General features: G+C 46.3%; 2 protein-coding genes across 3 annotated transcripts; one reads left to right on the top strand and one right to left on the bottom strand.

The window, feature by feature from the left end:
• Nucleotides 1-2: 2 nt before the first annotated feature.
• Nucleotides 3-2,166, top strand: NHP2 (NHP2 ribonucleoprotein). Its single transcript, XM_081900416.1, has 4 exons — nucleotides 3-233; nucleotides 348-417; nucleotides 1,422-1,527; nucleotides 1,776-2,166. Exons 1-4 carry the CDS (start codon nucleotides 77-79, stop codon nucleotides 1,899-1,901), a joined length of 459 nt encoding a protein of 152 aa, XP_081756542.1. The 5' UTR covers nucleotides 3-76; the 3' UTR covers nucleotides 1,902-2,166.
• A 3,077-nt stretch (nucleotides 2,167-5,243) lies between these two features.
• Nucleotides 5,244-14,916, bottom strand: RMND5B (required for meiotic nuclear division 5 homolog B). Of its 2 annotated transcripts, XM_081900343.1 has the most exons (10): nucleotides 14,778-14,916; nucleotides 14,199-14,367; nucleotides 11,545-11,690; nucleotides 9,699-9,833; nucleotides 9,274-9,374; nucleotides 8,704-8,870; nucleotides 8,247-8,412; nucleotides 8,067-8,169; nucleotides 7,803-7,957; nucleotides 5,244-6,815 (listed from the first exon to the last, which is right to left on the bottom strand). In XM_081900343.1, exons 2-10 carry the CDS (start codon nucleotides 14,335-14,337, stop codon nucleotides 6,752-6,754), a joined length of 1,176 nt encoding a protein of 391 aa, XP_081756469.1. In that variant the 5' UTR covers nucleotides 14,338-14,367; nucleotides 14,778-14,916; the 3' UTR covers nucleotides 5,244-6,751. The 2 variants fall into 2 exon arrangements, with proteins under 2 accessions (XP_081756469.1, XP_081756470.1); XM_081900344.1 differs by lacking the exons at nucleotides 14,199-14,367; nucleotides 14,778-14,916 and adding an exon at nucleotides 12,210-12,454.
• Between the last annotated feature and the right edge of the window lie 2,469 nt (nucleotides 14,917-17,385).

Below are 17,385 nucleotides of genomic sequence, written 5' to 3'. Positions count from 1 at the left end.
TCCCAGAGTTCCTTGCTCTGGGAGGGTCAGGAGCGGAAGTGACCGCACGTGGGTCTGTGTTCTTTCGGCGGCAAAGATGGGCAAAGCCAAGCATCAGGAGTCGAGGGAAGAGCCGGAGCCCGAGGCGACCCCGGAGAAGTCGTACCACGAGCTGGTGGAGAACGTGAACGCCATCGCGCGGCCTCTGGCCTCCCGCAAGTTGACGCGCAAGCTGTACAAGTGCATCAAGAAAGGTGCGCGTGCAGGACGGGGAGGGGAGGGGAGGGGAAGGAGGGCAGTCCGGCTTTCGCGGGCGGTGGGGTTCCGTCCAACAACCCTTGCTGGAAACTCTCCCGTTTGACTTGCAGCATCGAAGCAGAAGCAGATCCGGCGTGGGGTGAAAGAGGTCCAGAAATTCATCAACAAAGGCGAGAAGGGGTAAGAACTCCGCGCCGTTGCGACGCGATGTGCCTTCTTTCGCTCTCCGTGCCGCTGCCTGACGCTAGCAGTCAGGTCTTGAATTCGGAGCCAGTCTGGTTCGCCAGGTCTGGTCCCTACTCTCGCCGTGTTAGGAAATCCTCTTTCTGTCTGTCTGTCTATCGGAGAGAGATATAGACACGCAGTTATGTGTTGCTTACACACACACACACACACACACACACACACACACACAGCTTTGGAATCAGTAGATGACATTTTCTGAGATGTTCAGGGTCGCAAGCTTTCAAATAATCCTCAACTAGTTTATAATCCTGTGATTCTGTTGGTGCAAGAGACAAAGGGACTGAAGGGACCCTGCTTTTAGTGCAGTCTTTGCCAAACTGGTGCCTTCCAGATATTTTGGCTACAGCTCAGGGCCCCAGCCAGCACAGCTGATGGGAGTTGTAGTCCACAACACCTGAAGGGCACCTGATTGGCAAAGGGTGGGGAACCTTTATATTCCAATTCCTCTTAGTCACAACTAGCATAGCTAATTTTCAGGGATTATCAGATTTGTAACATTTGAAGGCCTTCATCCTTGAAGGCATCATCACCAGAGAAACAACCTGGTTGTGTGTGAGAATGAGTAAGGGTGTCTTGCATGCAAATGAGTATACCTTGCCCAGCAAAAACAGATTTTAATCCTTTTCATCAGACCTCGTTTTCAGTTGGCTCTGCATAGTAAGTTTTTTGCCTTGAATGGACCTACTTGCCTCAGTGAGCTATTTCACCTGCTCCCTTATGTGTGTACATGCATGCTTGAAATCTCTTTATTTGTGCAAATGATGACTGCAGAGATGAAGCACAATTTGATACGTATACACAGGATTATACCTGTATTACAATATCAAATATTTGGAAAGATTCATAATATATCTGTTTTAATGTGTTTGTTGTCTTCTCTACTTGCATTGCTCTGGTCTTATTTTTGTTGCTGATGCTGCATTGTCTGTCTCTCTTAGGATCACAGTTCTTGCAGGAGACACACTTCCTATTGATGTCTATTGCCACATTCCCATCATGTGTGAAGACAGGAGCCTTCCATATGTCTACATCCCTTCCAAAACGGTAATGTAGGGTGGGGAAGTAGAAAGAGGCTTCCATTTTTTGTAGAATTTTTATTCTTCACCATAGACCTGCATCCTGATAAGGAACAGAAATCTTGGTTATTCTAGAAGAGCAGTTTCATGCAGCTGGCATTTATATAATTTCTCCATGTGAATTGGCACAAGGTCCGTTTGCTGCTTAAAGTAAAAAAGGTAAACTTGTATGTGAATTAGGAAACTGAATGCTGCTTTCCTATTTTTTTCTTTCAGGACTTGGGAGCAGCTGCAGGTTCAAAGCGACCAACGTGTGTTATCATGATCAAGCCCCATGAGGAATATCAGGAAGCCTATGATGAGTGTATGGAAGAGGTGGAGGCTCTTCCCCTCCCTCTGTGAAGAACATCAGTAAGAGATGCTACTAAGACTGACAAACAGGCACTTGCCTGGGCAGTAGCTTGACCCTGATTTTAGAGGAGCCGCGCAAGGAAGAGAATACTGCAATTGGCACTGTCACCAGCCCTGTGGCTCATACCCGCTTCAAGTGCCAGATATTAAGCAACTGATTTAGAAAGAAGTTATTGACTTGTCTTGCAGCAAGGGAAGTTTGTGAAGCTTGGGGGGGGGGGAGGCGGAGAGATTAAACTCATTAAAACACTTTTAATGTTGTGTAGTGTCTATTACAACACACTATTTACCCCTACATACCACAACTTATCCTTGACAAGGTGAAGTGTTCACCAACTTTTACATTCTTCCACTTGAAGTAGATACATAAATGATTTTTAAATTTAATGTGTAAGCTGATCAATCCAAATATGGTAGAGAAACTGCAATATCCCTGTTTGGGCAGGTGGTGGCAGTGGGTGTTTTCTCCCTTCAGCAGTGTCCGTCCCATTTATTTCAGGGTGAGAGCTGGCATAGTTTGTTCCCCTGGGCTGGGGCAACAGGAGAACTTTGGGGCTTGTAGGTCCCCAGCTTCTCCCTTTTAAACATCCTTGGACTTTTAAAAGAAGCACCATCTGTGGACCTTTTCAGTCTCCTGAGAGGAGGATCTCAAGGTCAGCTTCTCTGCCCTTGAGAGATGCCCCCTATCTCAAAAGAAATAGCACCTCTGAGATGCCCTTCCAGGGACCATAGAAGTGTAGCCTTAGTTAGCCTCCAGCTAGTTCCCTTCTCCAGTCTTATGTAATCTAGACCACTGTGGTGTAGTGTTGGACTAGGGCCTGGGAGTTCAGAGTTCAAATCCCCACTTGCCATGAAGTTCACTGAGTGACCTTGGACTAGTAGTCACTGCCATCAGGCTAATCTACCTCATAAGGTTGTTGTGTTTATGGGGAGGGAAAGCTATGTATGCCACCTCAAGCACCTTAGAGGAAAGGTGGGATATACCGTAAATTTCGCTCCATAACACGCAGATTTTTCCTCCTAGAAAGTAAGGGGAAATGTCTGTGCGTGTTATGGAGCGAATGCCTAGAGATGGCGGGGGAATCTGCTGCAGTTGTGAGCTGTCCGTGGCTCGCTTTGAAACAGCAAAGCGGGTGTAAGCGGCTCCTGTCAGCGAGCTGAGCTGGGGAGGGAGAGAAGCAGAGCGGGCTTGGCTGCTTTAAAACAACCCCGTCCTCTTTAAAACAACCTCTCTCCTCCCCACTGAGCTGCTAAGTAGCTGCAAAGCTTTTCAGCCAGCCTAGCCGGGAGGAGGGAGAGAAGCAGAGCGGGGTTGGCTGCTTTAAAACAACCCCGTGCTCTCTGTCCCTGCCTGCAGTTTTTTGCTGTCCGATGTTGGATTAGCCACTATAGGGGCTGTGTGTGTGTGCTTGAGCTATCGTTCTCCTCCTCCTGCTTCCCTTTCACACTCCCTGCGCTCTCCCTCCGACTTTAGAATTGACACTGTGTGTGTGTGTGAGTGAGAGAGAGAGAGAGGGCTCCTTCTCCTGCTGCTTCCCGTTCACTCTCCCTGCGCTCTCCCTCCGACTTTAGAATTGACACTCTGTGTGTCTGTGTGTGTGAGAGAGGGCTCCTTCTCCTTCTCTTGCTTCCCGTTCACTCCCTCAGCGTCCCTGCGACTTCCAGCGCCCTGCGACTTTAGGGCCAGTTCTCTCTCTGTGTGTGTGTGTTTTGACCTCACTGCGCTTGTTGGGGGAGAGTGTTGGTCGTAATTTTTCTTGATTTCTCTCAGAGTGGTTACTATCATGGTTTCCTTGCCGGGGAGGAGGGAGAGACGCAGAGCCTGCTTGTTCTAAAGGAGCAACGCCAGAGAGGAGCCTCTCCTGCATTATCAGCAGCATCCTTCTCCACACCCCCCACGCGTTCTCCTTGTCCCTTGAGTTCTTTTCCTTCCCTCCCCACTTAAAACGTGGTTACAAAGCACGGATCCACATGGATCCTCAGGATTTTTGCACTAGGTCACCCAAATTCACCATCAGATCACATAGCATATCCATGGCTACAGCCTGCACCAAAAAACACACGCACCCACTGTTTCATGGGGCCGCAATGGTGCAAAAACGTGGTTACAAAGCATGGATCCTCAGGATTTTTGCATTGGGCTACTCCAAACTCACCGTCAGATCACATGTCTGTGGCCACAGCATGAACCACAAAAATCATACATCCACTGTTTCGTTTAGAATATTTTTTTCTTGTTTTCCTCCTCTAAAAACTATGTGCGTGTTATGGTCAGTTGCGTGTTATAGAGCGAAAAATACGGTATATTTACCGTATTTTCTGCTCTATAAGGCACACTTTTCCCCCCTCCAAAAATTAAGGGGAAATATGTGTGCGTCCTATGGAGTGAGTGCAGGCTCCTTGGCTTCAGCGAAAGCAACGCGAAGCATCCAAAACGCAGAGGGAGCACTCCCTCTGCGCTCCGCAGGCTACGCGTTGCTTTCGCTGAAGCCTGGAGAGCAAGAGGGGTCGGTGCGCACCGATCCCTCTTGCTCTCCAGGCTTCAGGGATAGCCGCCTGAAGCCTTTGAAGTGCAGTGGGAACTCGTGCTGCGCTCTGAAGGCTTCGGGTTCCTTTTGCTGAAGCCGAGAGAGCAAGACTCTCCTGGCTTCAGCAGAGAGGGAGAGCTGTGCAGCACCCCTTCAGCCAAGCGGGAGGAGAAATGGAAGGGGCTCCATTTCTCCTCCCGCTTGGCTGAAGGGGCGCTGAGCAGAGAGGGGGAATTTTTTTCTTGTTCTCCCCCTCTAAAACAAGGTGCGTCCTATGGTCGGGTGCATCCTATAGAGTGAAAAATACGGTAATAAAATAAAAATAAATAATACAAGTAAACACAGAATGCATGGTGAAGGGAGATGGACAGTTCCGATAAGTCAAGCGGCAAGGGCCTTCTGGTGGTTCCCTCGCTGCAAGAAGCCAAGTTACAGGGAACCAGGCAGAGGGCCTTCTCGGTAGTGGCACCCGCCCTGTGGAATGCCCACCCACCAGATATCAAAGAAAAACTTCTACCAGACTTTTAGAAGACATCTGAAGGCAGCCTTGTTTAGGGAAGCCTTTAATGTTTGACGGACTGTTGTATTTTAATATTTTGTTGGAAGCCACCCAGAGTGAATGGGGAAACCCAGCCAGATGGGCGGGGTATAAATAATAATAAATTATTACTACTACTACTACACTTGTGTAAGAGTTTTGCTCTGCTGGGAGACTTTAAAAGCAATATTGTCAAGAACGTGTCTACTTTAAGGAAAATGTTTCTTTTTCGTTCTAAATATATCAACACCAAAAACCATACACAAGTTTGCTGAAAAGAAATTTATTTAGCTGTATTTCCATGCCATCCATCTCTATCCTGGGTTTAACAGTTCTTGGTGTCTCGGAGGAAGAAAAACTAAGAATACATGCTGTGTGGCATCATAAAAGTATCTTTAAACGTCTCCCTCCAGGCTAGTGCAGATCTTCACATCCACTGTTATTCCAGACTGATACTCCAAACTACTGCATTTTTTTTAACAACAACAAAAATCTAATTAAAGTGCAACTTGTAGGCACCAATTCCTGCGCCTACACTACAGCTTTAAACTATTTACCCTCACCGTTCTAATAAAAATGGGCTCAGCTTGCAAAGCTAAGTTCAGACTTCAAGCAACACAGATTTAAACTCTGCCAGTTGTTTTAATATTACTTTCGGGTCTTGTTCCAAGGGAGTTCAAATCTCTAAATCAGATTCAAGATCCCTGTTAATTATCCATACCCCCATTGTCCCATATTACAGAGCATTTTTAGGACCATTGCCTAAAATAGTTCACCTTGTCAGGTTCTGATGTGTATCTGTAACCTTAATGAGTACTTGCAAATGCTGTGAATTGTCAGGGGAAAGGATTACTTCAAATTTCTTGAATAAAATAGACTGTATACCTACTTTTAAAGATGTCTCAATGATAGTTACTATTCTACCAGATTTCTCAACCTGCACAAAGTCATGGTACTTTCTCCATTTTCTACTCCTTCACAATAGATAAAGCAGCTTAGCTAGGCTTTCTAACACTCAAAAGCAGCAAGCTGCTATCATGTACCTGTCATAAAGTATGAATTTCTTCAATACAGTGCTGTCCCAGTTTTTCACTTGTGTTATTTTCATTAGGAAACAATACACCTTATTACTTATCCCTTGTTTTTTGAAGAGCTACACTGTGTATTAGTACACAGAGGGCCCAAACTCCACCTTTGTTGATTCAAATATTTTCACCATTGCATTTCCAACCTATTTTAAACTTTTCTTCAAAATAGCAGTAAGCCAAGTTTCCAGCATACTTCTCCCAACTTAAATTCCATCCTTCCCATTGTCAAAAGCACATATTGGGCAGTGGGAAGAGAAAGGCAGCTCTAAGACCCCCCCCCCCAACTGATGGATTGAAAAAGAAAAAAAGACCTAGATTTATCTTGAAGTGTTTTAAAAATAGCAACAGCTCTCTGTGTACTATTTGTGATACAAGCTGTATCTTAACAAGTAGAGCTATGCATGGGGAGAGTGTAAACCATCTTGCTAGGAAGGATCACTGCCAGTTAACGCTCCCAGGAAGAATCCTAGGAAGTTGTATGTTGCGAGGAGTACAGAATAATGTGGCTTGGCTTACAGTAGACATAAGATTGCTCTCCTCTGGCCCAGTGAGCTACAGTCAGTTCCCAGCGTGTAGCAGCTAATACTGTTCACAGCAGAAGACCATTCCTGCCAGCATATGCCACCTTCCATCAAGCATTATCCCAATAGCCTATTTTCACCAGAACATCTCCAAGGCATGCCATTATCAAAAGATTAGGCGTTTTCCATCAGCTGGGCTCTGCTCCATGGGACAATATGGACACTTCAGCCTGCACAAAGAAAGAAAGATCAGAATCAAAACAAGGCCTTAGAATTCTCATTGGCAAGTAGTCCTACCAGACCACTAAATCAGATAAGCAAGAAGCTGACCCAGACCCATACTTCCAGTAGACCACTAGCAAGTCCTGGTGTTTGGTCCACTACCTGACTCTCTTCTCTGCCCTGTTAACAAGTCTGATTTGGCCTTGGGATTGCCAGTGACTAAAATACTACAAGGAGCAGTGCTAAGGTCCCCCTTACTGTAGCAACTGCAGTATGACCTAGTTACCCAGCAGAGGGCAGCAGACACAGTGAAACTAACATGTAGTCCCAAAAAATAAAATGATAGTGAGAAACTGCTTCAAGATGAAAGGGACTTCTGGACCTACCATATTTTTCGCTCTATAAGACGCACCCAACCATAAGATGCACCTAGTTTTTAGATGAGGGAAACAAGAAACATGAAAGCAACACAAACCCTCTTGAGCGAAGAGGCAGGAGCGTTCCCGCTGTGCCCAAGAGGGTTTGCGTGGCTATCCCTAAAGCCAGAACAGCAAGAGGGATCGGTGCACACTGATCCCTCTTGCTCTTCTGGCTTCTGGGATAGCTGCGCAGCCTCTTCAGGGCAGCGGGATGAAGGCTCCCTGCTGCCCTGAAGAGGCTGCGCACGGCTAAGCCAGAAGCTAGAACAGTGAGAGGGAGCGCTGCGCAGTGTTCCCTGTCACTGTTCTGGCTTCGGGGATAGCTGCACAGCTTGCATTCGCTCCATAAGATGCACACACATTTCCCCTTACTTTTTAGGAAGGAAAAAGTGCATCTTATAGAGTGAAAAATACGGTACATGGAAATGAGATGTGTGGGGAATCTAATCCTGTCAGGGTGACAACAGCATTTCACAGGTAGGAGACCCTGGATACTTCAATTTTTCAGGCAAGAGTTCATCATCCACAGCCTCCCAGAATGGAGGAAAGTAACAACAGTTTGTAAAAACCACTCACTTCCCTCCATTGATGAGCTTGTTAAGGGCATCTCGAGAAATAACATGCCCACAGATGAGCTTGATAGGTGGATTAGAATCAGTTGTCTGCTGTCGCAAAATGGGACATGCAAAGACCGAGTGGTACCAGCATTTCATTCCAAGCTCAATTTCAATCTGATAAAACAAGCAGAAAATAATTAGGCCCATGACCTGGTTGTTACAGTTAACTCTCTTTCACAAAAATATCCCCACCCTGCAGCCCCTGAATGGGCCAGGCACTCACAGGCAGCTCATCTTTGTGGCTCCAGACACCCGTGCACTGTCTCTGCTCAATCACAGCCTTGATGTTCATCAGCACCGGCAGTGCTACACATCCTGCAGCAAAGCTGCCGAGAGAGAAGGAGGGAGGAGATAGCTCAGCACTGCTCAATCCACCACCAGTCCCACCCATAACAAGCTTTACCTGACACTCAGAGGTGACTCCACTGAGAGACCTAACAGGGCACAGGCATCACGAGTGAATATCTCACAAATCTCAGTCCACTGACTCTCATCCAGAAGATGCCTATATGGAGAATTCTTAAGGCCCAAACGCAGGTACACCAGGCTGCCCATCATCACCTGGATCTCTGCAGATGACAAATGCAGGAAGCAGCACTCAGGTAAACATACTTTTGCTAACGGGGCTGGCCTGTTATGGAACCAGTTATTGGGAAATGCTTGATACCTATGACAATGACCAGGCTGAGTCAACAACTCCCAAGACTTCCCCTACTAAAAAGGGAAACTCCAAACACTTTGAAGCAACAAAATAGGAGCCCATTCTATTGGGTGCGGCAAGGCCCAGAGAAACAGCCTAAAGGCAAGAAAGCTCCTCCCAAGGAACAAGTAGCAGAGTAGGCTTCTGGAAACAGCCTCACCTTGCTGATGCAGGTGAGCAAAGGGCTGGAAATGGCGTGCGTAGCTCAGGGCCTCTAGCTCCTTGCCTGGACCGCCAGCAAGGAGCCTGATGAAGTGGAGTCGATGCAGCCGGAACTCCAGATTGCTGTTCATTTCTGCCAGCTGCTGTCGGTGGAAGACTGCCCAACTGAGCAAGAGACAACACTGCTCAATGCCATCATCTACATATAAAGCTGCCCTTAGAGTGGGTGCTGCTCCAATTCAAGCTACATATTTGTGGATGACTTGGTCTGAGGCAGGTTGCAGCAGCATGCTGTGAACTCACAAATTCAGGTATCTTATTACAGGAATACCCTGGCCTTGTGTAGAAGATAATGAGTGAAAACAAAACAAGCAGAAGTTCTCAGTGCTTGTTGGAAGAGAAAAGATGGCAGACCCATAGAGTGGATAGGCTCACTGATAATGAGTAGTGTGGTTCCCCCAATGGCCCTTGCCATAGGCGCTACTTCAAAATCATTCTGTTAGGACTCTGTTTCCTCTCCCACTGTACTTCCTAAGAGGGGAAACAGAATATAGCTCATCATTCTTACCTCAGAGCAGGCTCCAGATCCTGTTTGTGCAGAGCTTCCAATATGCTGTTAAGTTCCAGGAATGGCTTTTTAAAGTCTACATCCACATTCACAGTGGATTCCTGTGGAAGGGCAAGCCAAATTAGAACAAGGCTCAAGGTAAGATATATATTCCCAGAGGGAAGCTGTCAAGTACATATCCATCCTCTGCAGGTTGGATAGAACAGGCAGCATAATAGGCAGCTTGTTGTACTTCGCAGTGGAACTGGCTGGCAGATTCAGGCTTCTGATCCTCCTGCATTTGTAAGCAAGAAACAGAGACCTTTCCTGGCACATCTCAATGGCCAATACCAAGAAGCGCCATAGCACAATGTAGAGATACAACTATCGGTTCCCATACACCATGCAAATAACATTTGCACTTCCAACTCCTCAAACCCCTGTACCTGACACAGTTCCTCCGCCACTCCCAGCATCCCTTGTTGGTAGAGGTGCTCTATGATGGCCAACACCAGGATCTGCTTCTCTTGGGACTCCCAGACCATAGCAGGGACAATGCCACACAAATCAGCATCAAAATGCTGGAACAGAACAAGGAGTCAGTCACTCACAAGCACTAAAGAAAGCCTCAGAACAAGTAGTATTCCAGATCCTAGAACAATAAGTGGCTTTCCATCAGCACTGAGTACAATACTAGCTGTCATCCCATATCACTATGAATTTGGCAGTAGCTAGAGACAGGTAGAGAAGTATATTGAAGTTTTGGACATAGTAGTGGCAGCCATATTACACCCCATGCAAGTCTTTTTTCAAATTCAGGGGCATTCTTGTCAGTAACTTGTTTCCAGGAATTTAAGCAGTCTAAGAGAAAAGATGACAGGCAAGCAACAGAGCTTAGGAACCTCAATAAAGCTTGTAGATCACGGATGCGGCCCTCAACCTAATTTCATTCTGGTGGCAAGGAGAAAAAGGGAGTGTCCTGCCCAGCACTATCATCATGTAGCTCCCCCACAGACTATCCTTGAGGAAACTATCAACAGAAAAAGCCCTACTCTTGTTGTTTATGAACATCATCAACCCGGAACTGAGGCTGAATTCAGAGCAAGGAATTGGATAGGTAGAAAGGCTTGTTGTGTGCTGGAGAAATGTGGATGCTCTTGATTTAACAGCAAAAGGAAAGCACATGGGTTAAGTCTTCCTCTCCATAGATACTGATGGGGAGGGACCCTAGGCCCAATCCTCAGTTGAGGCAGGAGAACTTCCTTCAATTTCTTAAATGATATATCAGACAACAGCTGAATTACTGGTTTCAACTCCAAAAACTTATTCATGATCTGGGCTTCCCACAGTGCTTGCCACTAGTTCTTCATCTTTGAGTTTAAAAAGGGGGTATAGTCATTTGATGGAACTTATGCATGTTGGAAAGCAAGGTGGGTTGCCATCCTGGCAACTGCAGAGAGATCACATTATTATGGCATGAACAGAGTTTGCAATGGTTTCTAGTCATGTTCACTATCAAGGCTTAAATAATATCCCTCTCCTTGGCAACAGTCAAGGAAATTCTCACAAGATTCAACTCTGATTCTTCTGCTTAATGTCCCCTGTGCTTTCACTCCTAGCCCTGCAAAACCAAAACTAATCCCATTTAAACTATGTCTGTGAAGAAGAGGAAAAAAACAGGAGCCACCCTTGTTTAGCCAATACAATGCACACATGTGTTTACTAGAAATACTGAACTCTGGACAATCTAATACAGTGGAACCTCGAGTTACGAACATGATCCATGCGGGAGGCACGTTCGCAAAACACAGCACCGTGTCTGCGCACGCGCATGACGCAATTCAGCGCTTCTGTGCATGCGTAAAGCATGATTTAGCACTTCTGTGCATGTGCAAGTGCCAAAACCTGGAAGTAACCCATTCCGGTACTTCTGGGTTCGCCACATCTGTAACCCGAAAACGCGCAACCCGCAGCGTTCGCAACCCGTATTCTTTTATGCAGAATTCTAGATTTAAGTGTTAACACAGAGGAAAGACACTGGTTTTGAAGGTTGGAAAAACAGGGAGACATTTGTGGGCCTGAGTAAAATCAGGCAGTGTGGATGTAGTCAAAGCACAACACAGGAGAGAAGATGCACACTGCACTAATTCATAAAAGACCCATGTTTCAGTACAGTAATGAGCTCTATATAGGATGATGGAGCATATGCAAGAAAAACATTTGCTCTCAAAACTCATCAAGTTTTCAGTTTTAAATGCTTGGGTTCCCACCTTCCTCCTGGAACCTACTCACCCTATCGATTGCTTTGCCCACACGAGAGATACTGCTGTGAATGTCTTTGTGGTCTGAAGCTAGGTTCTGCACTGTGTCTTTGATCTTCTTACAGCATTGGGACATAACCAGGGAGAGAGTAGCAGACAGTGGTGTTCGTTGCAAGGCTGCAGGAGAAGCAGAAATTATATCTTAGTGTGGGTGCCAGTTCAAGAGTATACAGGTAACTCGCATCTTACACTTATTTTACTTACACAATTGCAGCTGTGTGCAGGGAGGTATTTTTAAAAGTAGTATAAACAGCAACAATTGGGAAACACTTGCCTGTGAGCACTCCAATCGGAGAACAGCCTTTACCAAAGGCGTTATGGGCTTTGAAGACACTCAAACTCCGGATGCAAGGGAGAAACGTGCTAAGAGGAAGGCATGCTTGGCAAAGCCACACTGTGATCAGCTCCCGCCCGAAATCCAATGTCCCCAGTGTAGAAGGACGTGTGGATCCAGCATTGGCCTCCACAGTCACTTATGGACTCATTGTTAAAACCGTGTTTATGAAAGACAATCTTACTTCGCTACAACTGACCACTAAGGAAGAAGAATTATTAAATACATGGAGAGCAGGGGAAACCCACTCTCCATTTGTTTATTCTCCACCCATCCACGCAAGGCTGTGATCACCGACTTACCTGGCTTTGGGAAGGCAGTGCTAGGGCTCTGGCAACATCCTGGAGCCCTCACACCCAAAGTTCCCGGTTTTGGACATTTTTGCATTTACATGTGGACTCCCAGAACTGAACCATCATGTAAGATGCAAGTTACCTGTAGTCTATAGAGCAAGACTTCCTCATTGCTTACAAATTTGATCTGGAACAGGTAGGAATTAACAGAAGCCAACAGTTTCCCCCTAGATCTTAGTCTTGGGAGAAATTTATGTTCACCAGTAAGAGAACGAACAGATTATGGGGCTATGGGAGGGTGGGATCTTAATTTTATCTATTTATTATTACATCTATCCCACTTTTCTTCCAATGAACTCAAGGTGACATACGTAATTCACCCTCTTTCCTTTTTATCTTCAAAACAACCCGATGAGGTAGGATAAGCTGAGAGATAGTGACCATCTCAAGGTCATCCGAGGAGCTTTCAGGGTCACATAGAGATTTATATACTGGTCTCCCAAGTCCTAGTCCAGCACTCTAACCATGACACCACACTGGCTTTTCCCACTGCTTCTAGAGCAGGAACACTCAAAACCAATTCTAGGAATTTTGCTGCTTTCAAATAGATGATATATAAATTATGGTATAATATGCTCCAAGAAAACAGGACAACGTTCTACAAAAGCAAAACACACATTCAACCTTTTCACTAATCTATTAGTAACATAAACAATAGCTTTCACTGGTTAACACAATCTTTGCTGTGCCAATTTATCATCATTAGTCCTAAGAGAAAACCTTGGTTCTGAGTCCTAAACAAACAACTTTATCGATAAATTCTGGTTCAGCAAGCTCATGCCAAAATTTCCCTTTTGTCAGAGATTTCCTTGAAGTTTCAATGTACTGATAGTCTCCCAGAGACACTGTTCCAGCAAACAAAGAGGTAGAGGTTGAGGTTGTAAACATCAACTTCCCTACCAAGATGGATCACAATCTACCAGTACTGTCATTCCTGAAGATATTTCAGTACATCCTCCTCCACAGTTACTTCAGATCTGTGGGAAATTTGTATCTTCAGGTCAATAACACTACCACTGATACCTGAACAACTCTACATTATGCCAACGTATACAATATTTATGGCTGTCTTCGATCAACCATTCTTTGGCTTCTGTTTCAAAAGGTTCGAGGACTTCAAGACGGTACAGTGATACCTCGGTTTACAAACAGTCCTGTTTATGAACTACACGGTTTACAAACTCCACAAAACCGGAAGTAGTGTTCTGGTTTGTGAACTTTACCTCGGTCTACAAATGGAAGCTGAACGGTGGAAAGGCCCCGGCGGCGAAAGGCCTCATTAGGGAAAGTGCACCTTGGCTGAAGAACGTATTTGGTTTAAGAACAGACTTCAGGAACAGATTAAGTTTGTAAACCGAGGTACCACTGTAACCTGTTCCATGACTGGTCCAGACTCAGGCTGATGGCAGAGTAAGAAGTTAGAAATGTGTTAGACTGTGTAGCTACAGAATGGACAATACAAGTCCTATCTTAACCCAGAAACATGCTGACCACTGCACTGACCACTTCCTTTAGGAAGTACACAAGCTTCCAGTTACCACAAGGAGCACACCACAAGCTCCACTGTCGGTAACGCAAGCTTACAATGCAACCAGATTTGTTCTGGTTCCTTGGACAGGGACTCACAATTAATTCACTTGTAAAATGACTGAAGCAAATGATGCACCCTGTAGCTACATTTCATTGCCTTTGGGGCTCCAGGGATTACAGATTCCCCCACCCACCCACCCTATATATCTGCCAGCTGAGGATAACACTTCACACATTTGATGCATCTAAAAAGAAAAGGAGCATCTTGTAAATAACAATAAGTACACTCGAGAAGCCGCCAGCTGTAGCCGCTCCCGACGCCGCCCTCGACCCACCCGCCCTTCCTTCCTCGCTCCCTCAGAGGCAGGAGCCGACTGGCCACCGCCAGACGGAGGCCCCCGCGCGTACCTGCAGCGCCCAGCTCCTCCCTCAGTTGGCTGACGTAGCGCAGCAACTCCTCCAGACCTCGCTCGCAGTGCTGGCCGTAGCACAGGAACTTCTGCAGCACTTTGTCCAGCTCCCTCTCCACGCAGGCGCAGCGCTCCATCGCCCCGGCCTTGCCTCTGCCGCGCGCGCCCTGGAGGAGGCGGGACAAGAGCGCCCAATCAGTCACTGGCCCGGCGCGGCCATAAAGACCCGAGCCAAAGGGGAAGGTGTCAGGGAGGAAGAAAGGAAGCCCCCCCACCGACCCCCGGCCTCCCTAACCGCTTGGTACTGGCCGAGAAAGGTACTGTGGCAGCCCCTTATGGGCTGGGAGTGTGTATTTCACGGCCCGGAGCGTTCAAACTGGGAAGGTGAGGGACACCATAGGCTTTAACCCGTCTCCGACATTCTCTGGGCGAGACTAGACCACCGTACTGTGGGGGTGGAGAACACACGCACACCCCTTATATTACAGTGGCACATTCCTTTGCTGGTCGGTGTGAGCACTGGACGGAACCATTTCCAGGGACAGGCGGGGTGGGGAAGGGGAAAAGAACAGCTAACCTGAGAGTCGCGGAATGAGACGTCAATCTTCTCCGGACCGGAACAACAGAAGAATAATTGCGTATCCAGCCGCCTCCTTCCCTGGTGCGGTCCTATATAGGCATAACTGCTAAAGTTCTCTAATGATGGATCAAACCATCCTCATTTTCGGATAGGGTGTGCCTGGAATGAACCATCAACGGGCAACAGCTGGGTGGAACGGACCATTCTTGGCTCGGATGACGTGCAGTGCAGGACTGGAATGAACCATTTTTAGAGCTAATCAGAACCCACTTTTAGTTTGAAAGCCCAACGAAGTGTTTCTGCAGTGACAGATCAGGCAGAGGCTTGTCGGTTTGGGAAAAGTAGCTCATTATCTAAAAAGATACCTATTAAGAACGACCAATCCTAGCAGGTTTAGTGCTCCAACTGGTGACACAGCCCTGGCATGTTTTACTATGGCTTTTCTGAAGCATTTCTGTTAATTCTTCAGCTCAAGGCGTCAGAGGTGATACAAACCTTTAATATATGCTCAAGGAGCATGTCTACGTAAATATTCAGGTAGCCTGTTGGTTTATCTAGAGCCATATAAGCCCAATTCTGGGAGAGCTCTGGTGGCATCCAGTTACATCTCAAACTTAAATTCAGTGTATTGGCTTTTACCTTTACTGTGCAACCCTATAAACATCTACTCAGTAGTAAGTCCCATTGCGTTAAACAGGACTTACTTCCATTGGGGCAAGAAGGGAAAATAAGAAGTATCCCTGCTTTCCATTACCAATGGTACATTCATTTATGGGTGGCTTATATGAAGGCTTAACAACTCATTTCCTATATATTTATTCATCTAGAGGCAAATCAGCAGTGGTCCCTTACTTTTTGGAAAACACTAGACTGCAGTCCATTCAACTTTTATGAAATGCACATGGTATCTCATTGCTCTTCTAAGGTTTTCAGCTGGGGCATTACATTGAAAACAATGAGCAACATGTGCCAGACATTTTTCCTTATGTGTGCATTTCTTTTTCAATCACACCTTGATTAAAATTTGATAAAACAACTAAACACCCAGCTTATGCACAGCAATTTGGCCATTGCTTATGCAGATGAATTGTGCTATGTGTCCACAATGCTAGTACAGTAGACTTGCAGTGGAGCATCAGTACCTGTTTGGGTGCCTCAATGTTGACAAAGGCGAATCCACAGGCAGTCCACTTCATAGACAGAAACTACAGAAGCTGAGAAACAGGAGCTAGTCTACAGAAAACCTCTGACCTTGGCTTGTGACAAAAATGTAGTGTCCACATCTTTGCTGGATATAAACCACAGAAGTGGGAAAGGATTGTTGAGCAATGTTCGCCTACAGGTCCAGGAAATGAAATGGCAGAACTGACACTAAGGAACGATCCCACCAGTGAAAAACACCAATGTGAACAATACATGCTTTTGAGGCTGTCTTATGTCCAGCTGTAGTGGGAAGAAATGTAAAGTGGAGTGACACACTTGTCTCCACAAAAGCTGTAGAGACCAGGTTTCTGGGCTGGGGGCCAAGAAGGAAACACTGCTGTCATAGACCTTTGGAGGAAACACATGCCAAACGCAGGATGGCTGGAGGGGCCAGGACGTCTGAGCTTTCCAAATGTTTTTGGATTGGAGCTGTAGCACCGCAGATTTCTTTGTATCAGTGGCACCTGCCTGGGCCCCATCTCCTTCCAGGGAATGAATCAGTCCTGTGGAATTCAGGAAACTGGTTTGTCCAGCAGCTCTAGAAGGCAAGCACTACTGCTCCCTGTGACGCCTCAACTCTTCCCTGTGGCATCTGAGCTAGCAGCTTGGTTTCTGGCTTTGCTGCCAAGTTTTGGTGCCGCCCTCTCCTGGGTTGCTCCTCAGCTCTGCACAGCTCTAATTGATGGGTGGAAACCTGCTTTGGGGATTTTGGATGAGGCGCCAACAGAGCACTGGACTGGTGTGGGCACAGTGAAACAAACAAGGGATTTCAACAGCCGGCTGTCCGACAAGAAAAACAAGCCAAGCCTTTGCAGTTTCCTGGGACCAGGGAAGTCCAATTCAACTGGAATTGTAGGAAGCAGGTTCCCAACCAGGCCTAGTATTTTTATGCAGCCTGGTGTTCTTGTGCAATCTATTTTGCAATTTCTTCATTAATTTCCATTCCACCATTCACTAACCCAGGCCTTTGGCTTGTGGCTTGTGGCTTGGACATGAGCCAAGTACACATCATAGGTATCCAATAAATACATTAGATTTCTAGAGGTGGCGGGGCCACAGTGAAGCTCAGCCAGTTTCTCAGGCTAATAAATTAAATTGCTTAGCTGCTTCAGTTGCAGTATAATTTAGAGAAATTTTTGCAGGCAAGGAAGCTGTGTTATATAAGACTGGATATCCCACACCCAGCACAATATTTGGTCATCCGATCTGTCAAATCCTCTACCAGCCAGCAGATAATTATTTTGTTTTCTGCTCTTGGTAGTTACGCTGTACATTTCCTGAATTCAAATGGCTTGGGCATGCCAAACTCTCTGTGCTCACCTCACACTTTTCTTACCAGTAGGGTGAGCAAACCCTGTTCTAAAGCAGGAAGAGAAGCTGCAGGATGCTAGAAACCACAATC

The sequence above is a fragment of the Podarcis melisellensis genome, assembly GCF_964234715.1.
Source record: "Podarcis melisellensis genome assembly, chromosome: 2".
Classification (NCBI taxonomy): Eukaryota; Metazoa; Chordata; class Lepidosauria; order Squamata; family Lacertidae; genus Podarcis; species Podarcis melisellensis.
Note: the sequence above shows the minus strand (reverse complement) of the source record. Positions and strands in the feature narration are given on the sequence as shown.

What these genes read in the sequence shown, in the direction of transcription:
- RMND5B (XM_081900343.1), bottom strand. Translation starts at nt 14,337, where the DNA reads ATGGAGCGCTGCGCCTGCGTGGAGAGGGAGCTGGACAAAGTGCTGCAG. An exon ending in GATCTGGAGCCTGCTCTGAG is followed by an intron (nt 8,871 to 9,273) that starts GTAAGAATGATG and finishes TCTCTTGCTCAG; the next exon opens with TTGGGCAGTCTTCCACCGAC. An exon ending in GAGTCACCTCTGAGTGTCAG is followed by an intron (nt 8,170 to 8,246) that starts GTAAAGCTTGTT and finishes CTCTCTCGGCAG; the next exon opens with CTTTGCTGCAGGATGTGTAG.
- NHP2 (XM_081900416.1), top strand. Translation starts at nt 77, where the DNA reads ATGGGCAAAGCCAAGCATCAGGAGTCGAGGGAAGAGCCGGAGCCCGAG. An exon ending in ATCAACAAAGGCGAGAAGGG is followed by an intron (nt 418 to 1,421) that starts GTAAGAACTCCG and finishes TGTCTCTCTTAG; the next exon opens with GATCACAGTTCTTGCAGGAG. An exon ending in TCTACATCCCTTCCAAAACG is followed by an intron (nt 1,528 to 1,775) that starts GTAATGTAGGGT and finishes TTTTTCTTTCAG; the next exon opens with GACTTGGGAGCAGCTGCAGG.